The sequence below is a fragment of the Trichosurus vulpecula genome, chromosome 4, assembly GCF_011100635.1.
Source record: "Trichosurus vulpecula isolate mTriVul1 chromosome 4, mTriVul1.pri, whole genome shotgun sequence".
NCBI classification, from domain to species: domain Eukaryota; kingdom Metazoa; phylum Chordata; class Mammalia; order Diprotodontia; family Phalangeridae; genus Trichosurus; species Trichosurus vulpecula.
This window is the reverse complement of record NC_050576.1, coordinates 339,559,841-339,577,996: the sequence shown is the minus strand read 5'-3', so window position 1 is coordinate 339,577,996 and position 18,156 is coordinate 339,559,841. Positions and strand designations below refer to the sequence as shown.

Sequence of the window (18,156 nt, the reverse complement as noted above, 5' to 3'; positions counted from 1 at the left end):
GCAACACTTCCCTGTAATGAACTGAAATTTGCCTCCCTGTAATAGCTATCTATGGGATATCCTATAGATAGACACAGGTATGTATATATGCATGTAACTATCTATCTAGATACCTCTCTCTCTCTCTCTCTCTCTCTCTCTCTCTCTCTCTCGTAATGGCATTGTTTATCCTGGTGGAGAGAAGACTTAAGGGTATGGTTACTTGCCTCAAATATTTGAAGTTCATGTGAAACATATTCTGTTTGACCCTAGACAACAGAGCTGGCACTATGGGTAGGGATATTACATGGAGGCAAAGTTCAGTTCCCTGTAGGGAAGTGTTGTTGTTAAGTTGTGAGCCCATGTTCCATACTTGCCAATGAGGTTTTTCTTGGCAAAGATACTGGAGTGGTTTGCCGTTTCCTTCTCTAGTGGATTATGGCAAACAAACAGAGGGTAAGTCATTTGCCCAGGGTCACACAGCTACTAAGTGTCTGAAGCAGGATTTGAACTCAGATTTTCTTGACCCTAGGCCTAGCACCCTCCTCCAATAAGGAAGTACTACCTAATATTTAGAGTATAACCTTGGGTAATTAATCATAACCCAGCCATCCCACCGTGCCACCACTGGGGGTGCCATCCCCTGTGATTTCTATCAGTCTTTGGTTGACCAAACCCTATCAGACTGGGCCATGGAGAGATCTGTTACCACTCAGCATTCTCTCCCCTGGTTCCCAGTCCCCAAAAGGGCTGCTTGACTGCTCGTGCCATTGGCTGTCACTAGCTCTTTTTATTTAGATCAGGTAGGAATACCACTAGGCCTTGATATCTGCCTTGCCATTGTATCTTGTGGTCTTCTAGACCTTACGATCTGCCTGCCCTTATATACTCCAGACTCCATCAACTCCAGGTTGGTCACCTTAAGGACCATAGCCGTCAGTCTTGTCACTGCCTCCTGAGAATTTCTGGGTTTTTCCCTTTACCTTGCAGATAAACTTTGTTATAGGTGGTGTCTCCTACAATTAGAGTGCTATAAGGTTTGAAATTTATTATGTATGTTATCTTATTTGAGTGTCACAACAAACCTGTGAAGTTAGACATTCTCATTTTGCAGATAAAAATAGGTTTAGAAGGTGAAGTGACTACTGGCCCATGATCCCAGCTAGCCCAGCATGCTCTCCACTGGGTGACATGGCCACTCAATATCTGTTGCTATCAGGATCTGCTAAGTTATTAAAAGTTAAATGCTCAGCATGAAGCACTTATGATCTCTCAAACTAATCGATGCTGTTTGATTAATGTCATAAGTGAGAACATTTTCTTTCCTTTTTTAAATTTATTTTTTATTTTTAGTTTACAACATTCAGGTGTACAAGGTTTTGAGTTCCAAATTTTCTCCCCCTCCTTCTCCTTCCCCCTGCCCCGCAAGATGGCATATAATCCAATAGAGGTTCTACATATACCTTCCCATTAAATTTATTTACCCAATAGTCACGTTTTAAAGAAGACTTATAACCAATGGAATGAAGCATGAGAAAGAAGAAACAAAACCAAAAAAGGAAGAGGAAAAAAAGAGAGCAAATAGTTTGCCATCATGAGTCTTTTGGAGCTGTCTTTGAATATTGTATTGCTGAGAAAAGCCAAGTCTATCCAAGTTAGACATCACAGATACCATGTGTCTGTAATGGGGTGTAATTTTCTCCTGGTTCTGCTCCCCTCACTCAGTATCAGATCATGTAAGTCTTTCCAAGTTAATTATGAAGTCCATCTGCTCACTATTTCTTATAGCACAATAGTAATCCATTACATTTGTATACCACAATTTGTTTAGCCATTCCCCAATTGATGGGCATCCTCTCGATTTCCAATTCTTTGCCACCACAAAAAGAGCTGCTGTAAATATTTTTGTACATAGTGGTCCCTTTTCCATTTGTGTGATCTCTTTGGGATACAGCCCTAGAAGTGGTATTGCTGGGTCAAAGGGTATGCACTTTTTTATAACCCTTTGGGCATAGTTCCAAATTGCTCTCCAGAATGGCTGGGTCAGTTCACAACTCCACCACCAATGCAACAGTATTCCAATTTTCCCACATCCTCTCCAGCATTCATCATTTTCCTGTTTTGTCGTGTTAGCCAATCTGACAGGAGAGATGTGGTACCTAAGAGTTGTCTTGATTTGCATTTCTCTAATCAATAGTGATTTAGACCATTTTTTCCTTTGACTGTGGATATCTTTAATTTCTTCCTCTGAAAACTGCCTATTCATATCCTTTGACCATTTATCAGTTGGGGAATGACTTGTATTCCTATAAATTTGTATCAGCCCCCATACATATTAGAAATGAGGCCTTTATGAAAGACACTGGTAGTCAAATTTTTTCCCAGTTTTCTGCTTCCCTCCTAATCTTTGTTGCATTGGCTTTGTTTGTACAAAAACTTTTCAATTTGACATAATCAAAATTATCGATTTTGCATTTTGTAATGCTCTCTATCTCTTGTCTGGTCATAAATTCTTCTTTTCTCCATAGATCTAACAGGCAAACTATTCCTTACTTTCCCAAATTGCTTATAGTATTAGCCTTTATACCTAAATTGTGAACCCATTTTGACTTTATTTTGATATGTGGTGTAAGATATTGGTTTATGCCCAGTTTCTGTCATACTATTTTCCAGTTTTCCCAGCAGTTTTTGCAAAATAGTAAATTTTTAACCCGGAAGCTGGACTCTTTGGGTTTATCAAAGAGTACATTGTCATAGTTGTTGGCTGCTGCGTCTTGTGTACCTAACCTATTCCACTGATCCACCACTCTATTTCTTAGCCAATACCAAGTAATTTTGGTGACTGTTGTTTTATAGTACAGTTTAATATCTGGCATGGCTAGGCCACCTTCCCTAGCATTTCTTTTCATTAATTCCCTTAATATTCTGGACTTTGTTTTTCCAGATGAATTTTGTTATTATTTTATCCAGCTCCGTAAAATAATTTTTTGGTGGTTGTATTGGTGTGGCACTGAATAAGTAAATTAATTTAGGTAAAATTGTCATTTTTATTACATTAGCACGGCCTGACCATGAACAACTGATGTTTTTCCATTTATTTAGATCTGACCTTATTTGTGTGAAAAGTGTTTTGTAGTTGTGTTCATATAGGTCCTGGGTTGTCTTGGCAGGTAGACTCCCAAATATTTTATAATGTCTACAGTAACTTTAAATGGAATTTCTCTATCTCTTGCTTTTGGGCTTTGTTGGTACTATATAGGAATGCCAAAGATTTATGTGGGTTTATTTTATATCCTGCAACCTTGCTAAAGTTATTTATTATTTCAAGTAGTTTTTTACTTGATTCTGTAAGTAAATCATCATATCTGCAAAGTGTGATAACTTAGTTTCATCTTTGCCTATTCTAATTCCTTCAATTTCTTTTTCTTCTCTTATTGCTAAAGCTAACATTTCTAGTACCAAATTGAATAATAGGGGTGATAAAGGACATCCTTGTTTCACTCCTGATCTTACTAGAAATGCATCTAGCTTATCCCCTTTACATAGAATGCTTGCTGATGGTTTTAGGTAGATGCTATTTATGATTTTAAGGAAGACTTGGTTTATTCCCATGCTTTCTAGTGTTTTTAATAGGAATGGGTATTGTATTTTGTCAAACGCTTTTTCTGCATCTGTTGAGATAATCATATGGTTTCTTCTAGTTTTGTTGTTGATAGGGTCAATTATGCTAATAGTTTTCCTAATATTGAACCAGTCTTGCATTCCTGGAATAAATCCTACCTGGTCATAGTGTATTATTCTCGTGATAAGTTGCTGTAATCTTTTTGCTAATATTTAAAATTTTTGCATTAATATTCATTAGGGAAATTAGTCTATAATTTTCTCTCTGTGTGTTGACTCTTCCTGGTTTAGGTATTAGTACCATATTTGTGTCATAAAAAGAATTTGGTAGGACTCCTTTGCCTATTTTCCCAAATAGTCTATAAAGTATGGGAATTAACTTTTCTTTAAATGTTTGATAGAATTTACATGTAAATCCATCTGGCCCTTGAGATTTTTTCCTAGGGAGTTCATTGATGGCTTGCTCAATTTATTTTTCTGAGATGGGGTTATTTAGGCATTTTGCTTCCTCTTCTGTTAATCTGGGCAGTTTATATTTTTGTAAATATTCATCCATTTCCCTAAGATTATTGAGTTTATGGGCATACAATTGGGCAAAATAATTCCTAATTATTGTTTTAATTTCTTTTTCATTTGAGGTGAATTCACCCTTTTATTTTTGATACTGGTAATTTGGCTTTCTTCTTTACTTTTTTTAATCAAATTGACCAAAGGTTTATCAATTTTATTGTTTTTTCCCCCATAAAACCAGCTCTTAGTTTTATTTATTAATTCAATAGTTTTCTCGATTTTAATTTTATTAATCTCCTTTGGTTTTCAGTATTTCTAACTTGGTATTTAATTGGGAATTTTCAATTTGTTCTTGTTCTACCTTTTTCAGCTGTATGCCCAATTCATTGATCTCCTTTTTCTCTATTTTATTCATATAAGCATTCAGAGATATAAAACTTCCCCTAAGAACTGCTTTTGCTGCATCCCATAAGTTTTGGTATGTTGTCTCATTATTATCATTCTCTTGAGTAAGTTATTGATTGTTTCTATGATTTGTTCTTTGATCTACTCATTCTTTTTTTTTTTTTTTGACCCACTCATTCTTTAGGATTAGATTATTTAGTTTCCAATTAATTCTTAGTCTATCTTTCCATGGTCCTTTATTACAAATAATTTTTATTGCATCACGATCTGAAAAGGATACATTCACTATTTCTGCCTTTCTACACTGGATTGTGAGGTCTTTATGCCCTAGTACAGGGCTGTCCAACCTTAGGTTTTTATTGAAACAATAGATAATATATTTTGATTTGCCATTTGAGTGAGAGCTCTGAGGTAGCTCAGCTTCTTTTACTAAAGCGTTGATGTGAATTTCCATGCTTGTAGGCAGGCCACATAAATCGCACTGTGGGCCACATTTTGGACAGTCCTGCCCTAGTACATGGGTCAATTTTTGTGTATGTACCATGTACCACTGAGAAAAAAAAGTATATGCCTCTCTCTCTCCATTCAGTTTTCTCCAGAGGTCTATCATATCTGCCTTTTCTAAAATTCTATTCACCTCCTTGACTTCCTTCTTGTTTATTTTGAGGTTAGATTTATCAGTTTCAGAGAGGGGGAGGTTAAGATCCCCCCCCCCAGTATAGTTTTGCTGTCTGTTTCTTCCTGTAAGTCTGTTAACTTCTCTAAGAATTTGGATGCTATACTACTTGGCGCATATATGTTAAGTAATGATATTACTTCACTGTCTATGGTGCCTTTTAGCAGGATATGGTTCCTTCCTTGTCTCTTTTAATTAGATCTATCTTTGCTTTTGCTTTGTCTGAGATTAGGATTGTTACCCCTACTTTTTTTTTTTACTTCAGCTGAAGCATAATATATTCTACTCTAGCCTTTTACCTTTACGCTGTGTGTATCCCCCTATTTCGAATGTGTTTCTTGTAAATAACATATTGTAGGATTTTGGTTGTTAATCCATTCTGCCATCTGCCTCCATTTTATGGGAGAGTTCATACCATTCACATTCACACTTATCAATTATTCCACTTCTGCAAAGAATTTTTTAAATACTGCAGGGAAATCTTCCTTTTGACTTAGAATCCCTTCTATAGCATCCCTGGCAAGTGGCTGTCTAGCCCTCTTTTGAAGAACTCCTTTAATAAGGAAACTAATAGCACATTGGTGAAATGATTAATTGATAAGTGTTAAGTACTTGAGATTCAACAACAACGAAAGAGACAGACAGTCCTTGCCAAGGAGAGTGGTAGTCTGAGTAAGGTCTTAGGCTAATGACAGGTGCTTCCCAGAAATATGGTACCCTTACTACATAGTTTGATTGCTATTACCTAACGAAGAAATGGAAAGGATTGGCTCTCCTCATAATTTCATGTTAGCATCTGTCTAACCTTCGGTGGAAAACTAGTGGGCTTTTTATCCTTGTACATATAGGGTATCTTTTAACATTTCTTTTTCTGTTCCTACTAAAACTGTTAAACTTTCTTTTCTATCACTAATTACTAGACTAGGATATATGTAAATAACAATTTTCTATTTTGTAGTAAGACTGTTGGTCCTCCCAAATTCATTCAATGGGATAACTCAAATTCTAGGTTTCACTACAGTTCTATTACATTAATTACCCAGAAGTAGGAGGCTGTCTTTTATATAGAAAAGTTTCAGTTTGTATATCGTGTTTTAGTAATCAGCAGCAATATGAAAAAAATAGAGAAGAGGAAGGGAGCCCTTGCCAATCTAGAACCCTGGGTGAACCTGTTTAACTTTACATTCTCCTCCAATCTTGAATCTCTCCTAACCTTCTCTTGCTGATCTTGCTTTGCCAAACCCCATCCCTGGATTGTTCCCCATCGTATTTCTCTGTTTCTACTCACACATTACTGCATGAAATTAGAGGAAACCATGAAACTGTGGTGAGGGTGATCATCATCCGTTCATCTCCTCCTTCATTCCAGTCTTTGATGAAGTATCTGTCAAAGCCAACACCTCTGCATGTTTCCATGGTCCCATCTCCTCCCATATTTGTCAGTATACTGTTCCACCATCATCCCCCCTCTAATCTTCTGACTCCCTTTCTACTTACTCTTTCCCTGCTGCTTTAAAAAACAAAAAAACATTTCAAAGTTGCACCAGTCCTTTAAAAACTCTGGCCAGCAACCACCCTTTATCTCTCCTTCCCTTCTTTGCTTAAGTCCTTGAAAAAACTATCCATAGTTGGTGTGTCAACTTCTCTCACTCTCTTCTATACTCTCTACAATCTCGTAATTCAACTGACAGTATTCTCCAGAACTACCATTGATCTCTTATTTGCCAAGACTAGTGGTCTCTTTTCTAACTTCATTCTCTTGACATTTCTGCCGCACTTGACGCTTTTGATCACTTTCTTCTTTTGGATGCCTTTGCCTCTAGTTTTTTGTGACTGCTCTATTCTGGTTTTCTTTCTAGCTATCTGACTGGTCCTTTTCAGCCTATTTTGCTTGATCTTCATATGATGTACCTACCAACTGTGGCTGTTCCCCAAGGCACTGTCTTGGTCTCTGTTCTCTTTTCTCTCACTACTCTTACTTGGTGATCATATCAGCTCTCATTGGTTTAATCGTCATCTGTATGGTGATGATAACCAGATCTATTTATCTATTGCTGATCTGTCTCCTGACTTCCAATTTCATATTACTAAGTGCTTGTTAGATACTCTCCCCTCCCCAAGTTTTGAACTGAAATGCCCTAGAAATATCTCAGACTTTATTAGATCTAAAGTAGAACTTAGCACTTTCCTACACCAAACTCTGTCCTTCCTGCTTTCTGAACTTCTCTATTGTCAAAAGCACCACTATCCTTCAAGTCAGGCCCACCACCTTGGTATCATCCTCTCACTAACCCCACATATCTAATTACCTGCCAAATAATTTCTCTCTCTATAGCATCTCTTCATTATGTCCACTTCACCACTCACACAGTCACCACCCTAGTTCAGACCCTCCTCTCCTCTTGGGCTATAGCATTTTGATTAGTTTTCCTGCCTCAAGTTTCTCTTCACTGAAGTCCGTTTTTCACATAGCCGCCAAAGTGATTTTGTTCTAAATCTCAAGTCTGACCATGCCTGCCCTCTGTTTATTAGACACCATTGCCTTTCTGTTACCTCCAAGATCAGTTATAAAGTCCTGTATTTGACATTTAAAGCTCACCAGCTGGTTCCTGTCCACCTTTCAGTTTAAGGAAGATCCTTTCTAAGATCTACATTAACCTATTTGCTACCTCTCATGAACAATAATCCATCTCCCTTATGCTGATTTTTTTTTCTCTGCCTGGAATGCTCTCCCACCCAGACTTCAAGTCCTAAAATCCCTACCTTCCTTTAAAAGTCAGCTCGGGCATCGTTTCCTCCAGGAGCCCTTTCCTTGTTTCCTTAACCTCTAGTGTCACTTCCTCTAAGTTTACCTTCCATTTACTTTGTATTTAACTTGTATGTTCTTATTAGGATATGAGCTTCTTAAGGGCAATCAATTAATGAGCATTTATTAAGTGCCAGGTACAATGTGCCAGATGCTATGCTTACCATTAGGAAAACAAAGAAAGGCAAAAGACAGTCCCTGCTCTGGACAAACAGTATATTTACAGAATAAATAGGAAATAGTCAACAGTGGGAAGGCACTAGAATGAAGAGGGATTGGGAAAGGCTTGCTGTAGAAGGCTGTATGCCTTCTGTTTTTTGTTTTATATCCTTAGCTTAGTATCTGGCACATAGTAAGCTCTTAATAAATACTTATTGTTTGCTTATTAGTGATTTGGAGCAGTCTTTCATATGGTTGTTAATAATTAATAGAATCATAGACTTAGAGCTGTAAGAGACTTCAGAGACTGTCTAGTTGAATCCTTTCATTTTTCATTTGTAGAAACTGAGGCCTGTGCATTTTTCGCTGTGGAAGGCCTAAGGTCCCACAGATAGTGGTAGAGGTAGATTTTAATTCAGGTACTCTGACTTCAGAAATATATTTCTTTCCTTTGTACCATACTGCCAACCCATTTTATTTCTATTTTTAGGATTGTCTCTGTCCTTTTGCCTAATAAAATTTCTCCCAACTGTAATTACAAAAACTACCTCCTCCCCTTTTCTTCCATTAAAAAAAAATTTGATGTCCTATATGTAGGTTGTCTACTCGTTTGGAACTTGTGCTATGTTGTGTTATATGCTAGTTTAAATTTTTTTTTTTGCTTTTTTTCATTTTTTTCTAATAGTTTTTGTCAAATAAAGGAGTTCTTCCTCAAATAGATTATGCTCTGGGATTTCTTGAACATTAGGCTTCTGAGTTCAATGGTTTCTGATTTCTGTTTATCCAACCTGTTCCACTGATCTATTTTTCCCAATTTTTGTTCTCTTTGACTTATCCTGCAATCTCCTCACATTGATTCTTAGCATGAAGCCTTGTTTAATCCTTTTGGCCAGAGGTGATCTCTCTTCCTTTCTACTACATATTTTCTACCCCATTACACCCCCATATTTCCCTTACATACTTACCTTCTATTTTGTAGTATGAAAATTATTTGCGTACATGCTTTCCTCTCCTACTAGATTGTAGTCTCTGTTGGCAGAGCCCATGTCATCTTATCTTTGTATTTTTATCAGTGCCTAGTATGTTACTTTGTATCTTGTAAGGGTTTGACAAATTTGTGGAATTTATTATCTAAATTGACAAAAATATTAAAAAAGTATAAAGCTATTATAATTCTACATCCTTAGCTATATAAATGCATAGTATGTTTTTATACATATGGATTATATGCTGATGTATTTTATGTTATTAATACATAGGTCTTGGTCTATATAAGGTATTATTTCCTTAGAATTTGCTTTCATCTAGTGTCTGTGTCATATTCTTGTGACTTTTAATAACTTTTCTAGTGGAAATCTTAATCTAAATAATTTTTCTTTTTCTTTAGGAGTAAGAAAATTTTAAATAAGAAAAAGCTGAAAAGGAAACAGAAGACTAAATCAAAAGTGAAAACAAGAAGCAAGGTAAATGACTGACTGGCAATATAGATAATCTTAAGATTTCCATTTGACATAAAAACTTTTAAAGACAAATAAAAATATAGGGGGGGAAACAGGTAAAAAGCCATTCTTAGACTCAAAAGACTTAGTGCTAAAAAGGATCTTAGAATTTTGGGTAATCACCTCATTTTACGGATGACAATACTATCACAGAAAGGTTAAGTGATTCAAGGTCACATAGTCACAGAACTGGGACTAGAACTCAAGTCTCCTGAGTCAGTTTAGGATTCTTTCCCTACACCAAGGCTGTCCAACCTTAGGACAATTGAAACAATAGACAATGTATTTTGATTTCCATTTTAGTGAGAGCTCTGCAGTAGTTCAGCTTCTTTTACTAAAGCATTTATGTAAATTTCTATGCTTCTAGGCAGACAGCATAAATCGCACTGTAGGCAGCATGCGGCCTGTGGGCCGCATTTTGCACAGCCCTGCCCTATACTATACACGATCCTATTATATCTTTGAAATATAATTATTTGTTATATTTGCAGGCAAGAAAGAGTAGGAATGTTTCCTATACTGACATTGTTTTTCTTTAGCAATATGTTAATGATGTTACTATTCATGTCATTTCAAAAACTGCAGTTTTGTGACTTTTTATGACTTCAAAAAAGGAAAATTTTTTACTGTTTAGTCTTAGTGTTCCTTCTCTTGGAATTGAGAATTATCTATTTGTTCTTTTTCTAATGAACTTAGTATTAGTCTAGGATTTAGTTAATAGACTAGAATCTTGTTTATGGACATTAATTTTATATCAATTTTCATATATAAAAAATACAGGCTTCTGTGTACTTTAGAGATATAAAGTGTTCTTGAAAGTGATTAGTTTAATATCTTCCTCAGTATTGGAATCCTTATTACAATATCCTTTTCAGATTCCCTTTCATTCTGGTTGACTGATCATTGGTAGAGAGTTTGCTATAAGGCAACCCATTTCACTTTTGGTCAACTCTAGGAGAGTATCATAGGAAACTATCATAATTTTGAATAGGAATTGTCTTTGAAATGAACATTATATGGAATTAGTTTTGTGTATCACTTGAATTTTTAAAAAATAGCACATTACATTTTTCTAGGGTAATAGAGAGAAGTGTGAACTATGTTTAATGTATGTACAAAGTACACACAATTATGTAATATTCTGCGTTTTCCTCCCTTCCATTGTCAGGGCTGTGGGAAAAATGAATTTCAAACTTCTTTTCAAGTCCTTAGCTGCTCTTAGCAATAGAAAAGGCAGTCAGGGCCAAGGAAGAAGTAGAAGGTGAAGACCAATTGTTTTCTTCAGTGATTCTGCTTTTAAACAGGAATGAATTGATGGCAGCAATGACAATCATTTAGACAGCGCAACTCAGTGAAGATTGCACTATAGATAGCTAAGGCAAATAATGTTCTTGTATGCACATACATATTATTCTTTGTGTAGGAAAAAAAGATTTTTCAGGGTTATGAACTGGGATTAACAGCTTTCTCTGCTTTACAGATAAATGCCTTTTACACAGAGGTAATGTATTTAAATAGCTTTTAATTTTCAATTTTAATTTTAAGGAAACTTTGTTTTATCCTTACATAACTTATTTAAAAGATTGCTGAATAATTTAAAAATGAAATTTGCTTGTGGAATAGTAATGGCAGTGTTAAAATATACTGTTGTCACAATTTATCAATTACATCTTGCATATAATTTAGTGCTAGACTTTTAAGGGACCTTAGAAGCCATCTAGTATAATTATATAGTGTCTTAGGGGCATAGATTTAGATCTGAAAGGGACTTTGGAGGACATTGAATCTGATCTCTTCCATATTTTACAGTTTAGGAAACCGAGGCAAAGTTAGATGACTCAGCTAGTGTTTGAAGCAGGATATGAACTCAAGTCTTTCTGACTCTTAAGTCCATTACTCTACTGATTGCACAAAGCTTGAATGTTTATTTAACACCTCTGCTCAAAGGATTTATGATTTTATCAGTATAGAGAATCCTTGTTATGGGAACTGCTAATGATATATAGTAGATTAGTCCTAAGGAACTAATGGTCTGGGGTACATAGAAGTTAAGAGGTTTGCTCAAGATCATGTAGATGGTATTGTTCGTAGGATTTGAAGCCCTGTCAACTCTTCTTGATTTTAAGCCCACTGCTTTATTTGTCCTGCCTTCTCTACTGCTTTGTATTTACCATCAAATTTGTTAATAATAGGATAGAATTTTGAGGCCAGTAGGTTTTAGTATTTTATGTGTTATTTTATCTTGAACATACCTAGTTGTTGGACCCCATATTTTTGGAACAACATAGGACAAGTATATTATTTTTTACACTATAGTGGTCTTTCTCAGTTCTCTGTATACAATTTGATTACATTAGTATTTTTTTAGTTGTAATGTTGAAAACTGAATTACAGAATAAATAATACAAAATTGTTTGACAAAATTGGATTTCTACTTTAATAAAGACTGAGAGCCCAATGAAATCAAAGCTATATATAGTCATATTGAAAAAAATGCTCTAAATCATTATTGATTAGAAAAGTGCAAATTTTAAAAAATCTGAGGTACTCTCTCATACCTGTCAGACTGGCTAAATTGATAGAAGGGGAACATGACAAATGCCAGAGATGGAAAATTTGAGACACTAGTACACTGTTGATAGAATTGTAAACTGATCCAATCAGTTTGGAGAGCAATCTGAAATTATGCCCAAAGAGTTATAAAACTGTGTCCACCCTTTGACTCAGGAATACCCCTATTAGGTCTGTTTCCCAAGGTGATCAGGAAAAAAGGAAAAGAGCCTATATGTTCAAGAATATTTATAGTGAAGAAACGATAAGCAGATTTCAGAAAGACCTGGTAAGCCTTACATGAACTGATGCTGAGTGAAGTGAGCAGAACCATGAGAACATTGTACGTACTAACAGCAACATTGCGCAATGACCAGCTTTAATAGACTTAGCAATACAATGGTCTAAGACAATTCCAAAAGACTCCAAAAGACTGCTATCCACATTCAGAGAAAGAATTATGGAGTCTCAATGCAGATCAAGGCATGCTATTTTCTTTTTTTTTTTTTTTGTGCTTTTACCCTTTTGTTCTGATTCTTCTTTTACAACATGACTAATATGGAAATATGTTTAATATGATTGTATATGTATAGCCTTTATCAGATTGCATGCTGTATTGGGAAGGGGATGAGGAGGGAGAGGGAAAGTTTGGAACTCAAAACCTTATAAAAGTGAATGTTGAAAACCAAAAATAAGTAAATAAATGTTCCTATAAAAAAGAAAAAAAGAATGTTTATAGTAGCTTTCCTTTTGGTAGCAAAGAATTATAATTACTTTGTAATATTGTCACAGGTTTCTAAGAAAATACATAGTACTAAGAAAATTATGGTATTTTGGTAATAAATCTTATAAATTTCTCTATGATAGTGTCAAAGTGCCACGTGAAGTTTCAGGAAAGAAGGCAGGGAAACAGTGGTACTGCGTAAAATGTTTTATTTTGTTCAGTTAACAGGCATTTATCTTCTTTCCCTCCTACCTTCTTCCCCCACTGTAAAAAAAAAAAAAAGATCTATGCAGCAAACTTGTAACAAATTCTCCATGTCCAAAAAAGTGTATTTCTTGCATATTTAGTTTATCACTTCTCTGTTGGGAAGTGGGTGGGTCACTTCACTCTGCATCAGTTTGTACTACTTTATTAGGTTTCTCTGAAAACTTCCCCTTCCTTGTTTCTTATATGGCACAAAAGTATTTTATAACATTCGTATACCAAAATTTGTAACTATGGCTCCAAAGTTATTTAACTGTGCATAGCCTTTGACCCAGTGAAACAACAGTAAGGCAGTAATAACAACATAGATGCTAATTGTCAAAATGCCTGTGTGGTTCTGTATCACAAAGTATACAAGACTCTCCACATAGAAGGCAGAAGAAGTAAACCGTTTATTCAGACACCAGAGAACCATAGCCTATAACCAAATGCTCAGCTCCCACAGCCAGTCAGTCCACTTCATCATAACAGCAAGGAGCCCAAAACATCACAACATGGAGCCTCAACATCCCAGAACCTCTCTAACCCCCTGCTGTTCAGTTCTAACAATCATAAGGGCAGCCATAACATCTCTCTCTCTCTCTCTCTCTCTCTCTCTCTCTCTCTCTCTCTCTCTCTCTCTCTCTCAACATTTTCTGTGACATAACTTCCTTTTCCTATCAGGAAGCTCCTCCCACCACATGTAACTTAGGCTTCCTGTGACATAAGCGGGTCACACGGCCTATTAATGGGTGGGAAAGATCTTTAAGTCAAAATTGCTAACACATTCAGCCCCAAGATCTTTTTTGTCAATTACAGAGGGCAATGGGAATTTTGGGATAACTGGATAACTGGTGTCAACAGAACTGAACACAGCAATGTAACAGGGATACCACAAGAAAAGCATATAAAACAATGTTGTCATTCTTCCCCTTGAACGAATGGGGCTCAGAATCTTGGGGTGAGGGATGAAGGTCTCGTCCTCCAAAGTTTTTCCCTGCTGAAATTGGACATAGAGCTGCTCCTGCCCCAAGAGATAAAGAGTCCTATTCGAGAGGTCAGTTCATTAGCAAGCTGGCATCTGGAACTCAGTTGATGCCAGGTCCAGGGATGATAGTGGTCTTTCTGGACCGGTCCAGAGGTGACATTGAGCAATCAGAGGGTGACATCTGGCTTATGTGATCAGACGTCTGCAGGTGGATGGCACTAAGCCTGCAGGAAACAAATCTCACAAACAAATTTAAGAGACAGAAGCCAAAAAGAAACAAAGAGACTATCATAGCCTCATTCACAATAGAATACATGAGTCAAAGATACAGTTTCATAACCATTTTCTCCTGAGTAGACCACTGCTAACAGTATTGTCTTTCCCATGTGCTATAATTTCTGCAACCTTTGAAACATCGTCCAGCTTCCGCTTTACCCATACTTTAGCTCCCATTTTTATTCTGTCAGTAGAACCAAATCCTTCCTTTCTTCTGATAGTTATTTTGGAAGGAGGGTCAGTTTTCACAAGACGTATTGTTTCAGAAGGAATAATAATCATTTGAACTATTCTATCATTTTTACACAACTGTATAGACTCTTCACCTAAATTCTGGAGTGTCACAATAATTTCTCCTTGATAACTAGAATCTGTCACTCCAGCCAATACATGTATTCATTGAGCTGCTAATCCTGGTTTAGATATTATCCATCCATTCAAAATGATTCTTAGGTATTCTTATACATATCCCAGTAGAGAGTTTTCTTATTTCTTTTCTATCCAACCAAAAGTTCTCTAAACGGTGTAAATCATATCCTGCTGAACCAGGTATTCCTGGATACGTTGGTGGGACATCTTCTCTCACAGTCCAATACTCAATATTTTGGATTTTATGTGTTTACTGTTTTCTGATTTGTAGATTCAGGGTCATCATTCTGGCCAGAGGTGTACTTCCTCCCGATGGTCTATTATTCAAATTATCCTTCCAATGTTGATACGAATTATTAGAACTTAACTTTCTTAACTGTTCTTTCAACAATCCATTCATTCTTTCTATCAATCCAGGTGTTTGCGGATAATATGGAATATGATATATCCACTCTGTATTGTTCAATACTCAACATCTCTTTATCTCATTACCTTTGCAGTGTGACCCATTGTCACTTTGAATCTGCATGGGGGTTCCATAATATAGAGTTATAATATCTAGAGTTTTACAGGTATTTTTCTGGGTTGCATTCTTAAAAGGACAAGCAACTAGTACATCTGAATAGTTTTCAATTCAAGTACATATAAATTTGCATCTTTTATCTTGTGGTAGTGGTCCAATGTAATCTATCTGCCATATCTGGGCTGGAACTTTTCCCTTTGCTGTTATTACCTGAGGAACAGTTCGTTCCTTTTCCAGTTGACGTATATGACACTCCTTTGTTACTTGCTTTAACAATGAATAAGAGATACTAATACCTCGATCTTGTGCCCACCGGTGTGTGTCCTGGACCCGTAAATGTCTGGCTGTTTGGTAGTCCCATTTTACTAGTACTGGATCATCAGTTGTTGTCAAAGTAGGAATAATATGTTCAGTAGCAATCTTTGCTAGTTGATCAGCATGTACATTGTACTCACGTTCTGGTGTAGTGAGGGGCACGTGAGTATCCACGTGAAAAACTGACAAATTAGTAACCAAAGACATGTCCTATATATCTTCCCATAGTTCTTTGCCCCAAACTTGTTTAATATGAATTTCCCAATTCTGATTCTTCCACATTGGCATCCACATAGCTAACCCATTAGCTACTACCCATGAATCAGTGAATATACGACACTGTCCTCCTCTCTCTGTTTTAATAGCTTGATATACTGTCATAAGTTCAGCATATTGACTACTTCTACCTATCCCAGTACTTTCCAAAGTTCTCTTAGTACATGGGTTATAGGCTACTGCTTTCCAGTGTCTTTTATGGTCCAAATATTTTGCTGTCCCATCAATAAACCATGCATGTTTCTACTGTTCTTCGGTCATTCCATCATTTCATTTTACTAAGGATTGTACCAACTGTTGCCTTGGTTCAGGGGTTTTGTCATTTTCATCAATGTCAATGCTTGTCATAGATTCATGTAGAGCAGAAACTCTACTTTTGCCTGTTTTCAATCTATTCTGAATATACCATTTCCATTTAATTATGCTAGCCTCTTGTGCATATCCAATTCTGTGAGATGCTAGGGTACTTGGTATTACCCAAGTCATAATAGGGATTCCAGGCCTCAATATCACTTCATGGCCCAGAGTCAGTGGTTCAGTCTCTACCAAAACCCAATATGCAGCTAACAACTGCTTTTCAAAAGGTGTGTGTTGTAATGCAGATGAAGATAGTTTCCTTGACCAAAATCCTAAGGATACATTTCTGCTTTGTTGTTTCTGCCATAAACTCCAATTCATATAGTCATCCTGTATAGTCACTTGGAATTCCACTGGTCTACTTTGCATAGGCCATAAATCCAGAGGTAACTGTATAGCAGCTTTAGCTTCTTCAAAAGCTTTACTCTGTTCAAGTTCCTAGTCAAATTCATATTTTTTCCTGGTAACAATATACAAGGGTTTCAAAATTTGTCCAAGATGTGGAATGTGGTGCCTCCAATATCCAAACTATGAACTTTTGTGCCTCTTATTGGTGGGGATAGGAAAATCTTGAATCTTTTGTTGAGCTTGTGGGAGAATTTCTCACAGTCCTTTATTCTACTGTATACCCCAGAACTTTACAGTTTGAGCTGGTCCTTGAATCTTTGCATGTTTTATTTCCCATCCTTTGCTTTTCATATGCTCAATTAAAAGTATCAAACTCTTCTCCACTTCTTTTACATTTTCTCCCTGTATCAAAATATCATCTATGTAGCAGGTAAGCTGTATACCAGGTAACTTCAATTCATTCAAATGTTCAGCCACAATCCTATGACAAAAGACTGGGCTATGCAGTTATCCTTGTGGCAAGCGTGCAAAAGTATATTGTCGCCCCTGCCACATAAGAGCAAACTAGTTCCATTGTTTGGAGTCTATTGGGATTGTAAAGAAAGCATTGGCCAAATCAATAACTGAGTACCAAGTCCCATTATATTTCTGGATCCTTTCTATTAAGGTAATAGTATCTGAATCAGCAGCATACAAGGGTAGAGTCACTTTATTCAATTTTCTGTAGCCCACTGTCATTCTCCATATTCCATCTGACTTTCATATTGGTCATGTAGGATTATTCCATTGAATTGTTGTAAGTACTAATACTCCTGCTTCAAAATATTCCTTTATAGTATTGGCAATGTCATCTTGCTCAGCTGGCACATGATACTGCTTCAAAGTAATTACTTTAGAAGGTTCAGGTAAAGTGATTGGGTCCAGCTTTACTTTTCCCACCAAAACTGTATTAATTCCTATCTTCCTTACTGCAAATTGATATCTTCCCTCAGGCAAATTCAGAGTCATGCCTTTCAATATATCTGTTCCAATGATGTATTCAGGAATGGGTACAATGACCATGGTATATTCTTTTTTTAGGCAATTGTCAATTTTCATCATCACCTTGACTTGTTTGGCTGATATTTCAGCCCCTTCTAGTGCTGTGATGGTAATAGGAGTTCCATGCTTAAATTTGTCAGGGTTTCCATAAAGCTGGCCTCTGCCCCAGTTTCAGTCAATGCCCTAATTACAGTATATGATCCATTCTTCCAATATATAATCAGATTGATATGGGATCTGTAATCCCATCTGTGTGTTTCTTTAATCTGATCTGGGGCTTGGCCTATTCCCTAGTCTCCTTGAAGGTGTAACTCACTTGGATTCAAGGTCTGTAGGATTTGTAGGGGCAGTTCTTACTTCTCTTTTCCATTTACTATTAATATTAAGCCCCTTATCTTGTACATTTTGTATAGCTCATTAGTTGGAATGCCATCTATTCTTCTAAAATCTACCCCTGCTTTCAATAGAACAGTAAACATCTCTTTCCTTGT

The 18,156-nt window shown here is 36.4% G+C and overlaps 1 protein-coding gene across 1 annotated transcript in view; it reads left to right on the top strand.

Annotated features, from left to right (window-relative positions):
* MYCBP2 (MYC binding protein 2) overlaps positions 1–18,156 on the top strand; it is a 342,008-nt gene that overhangs the window by 34,112 nt on the left and 289,740 nt on the right. The window contains exon 2 of the mRNA XM_036754198.1: positions 9,544–9,619. Coding sequence (XP_036610093.1) covers positions 9,544–9,619 — 76 coding nt within the window. The remainder of the gene's footprint in view (positions 1–9,543; positions 9,620–18,156) is intronic.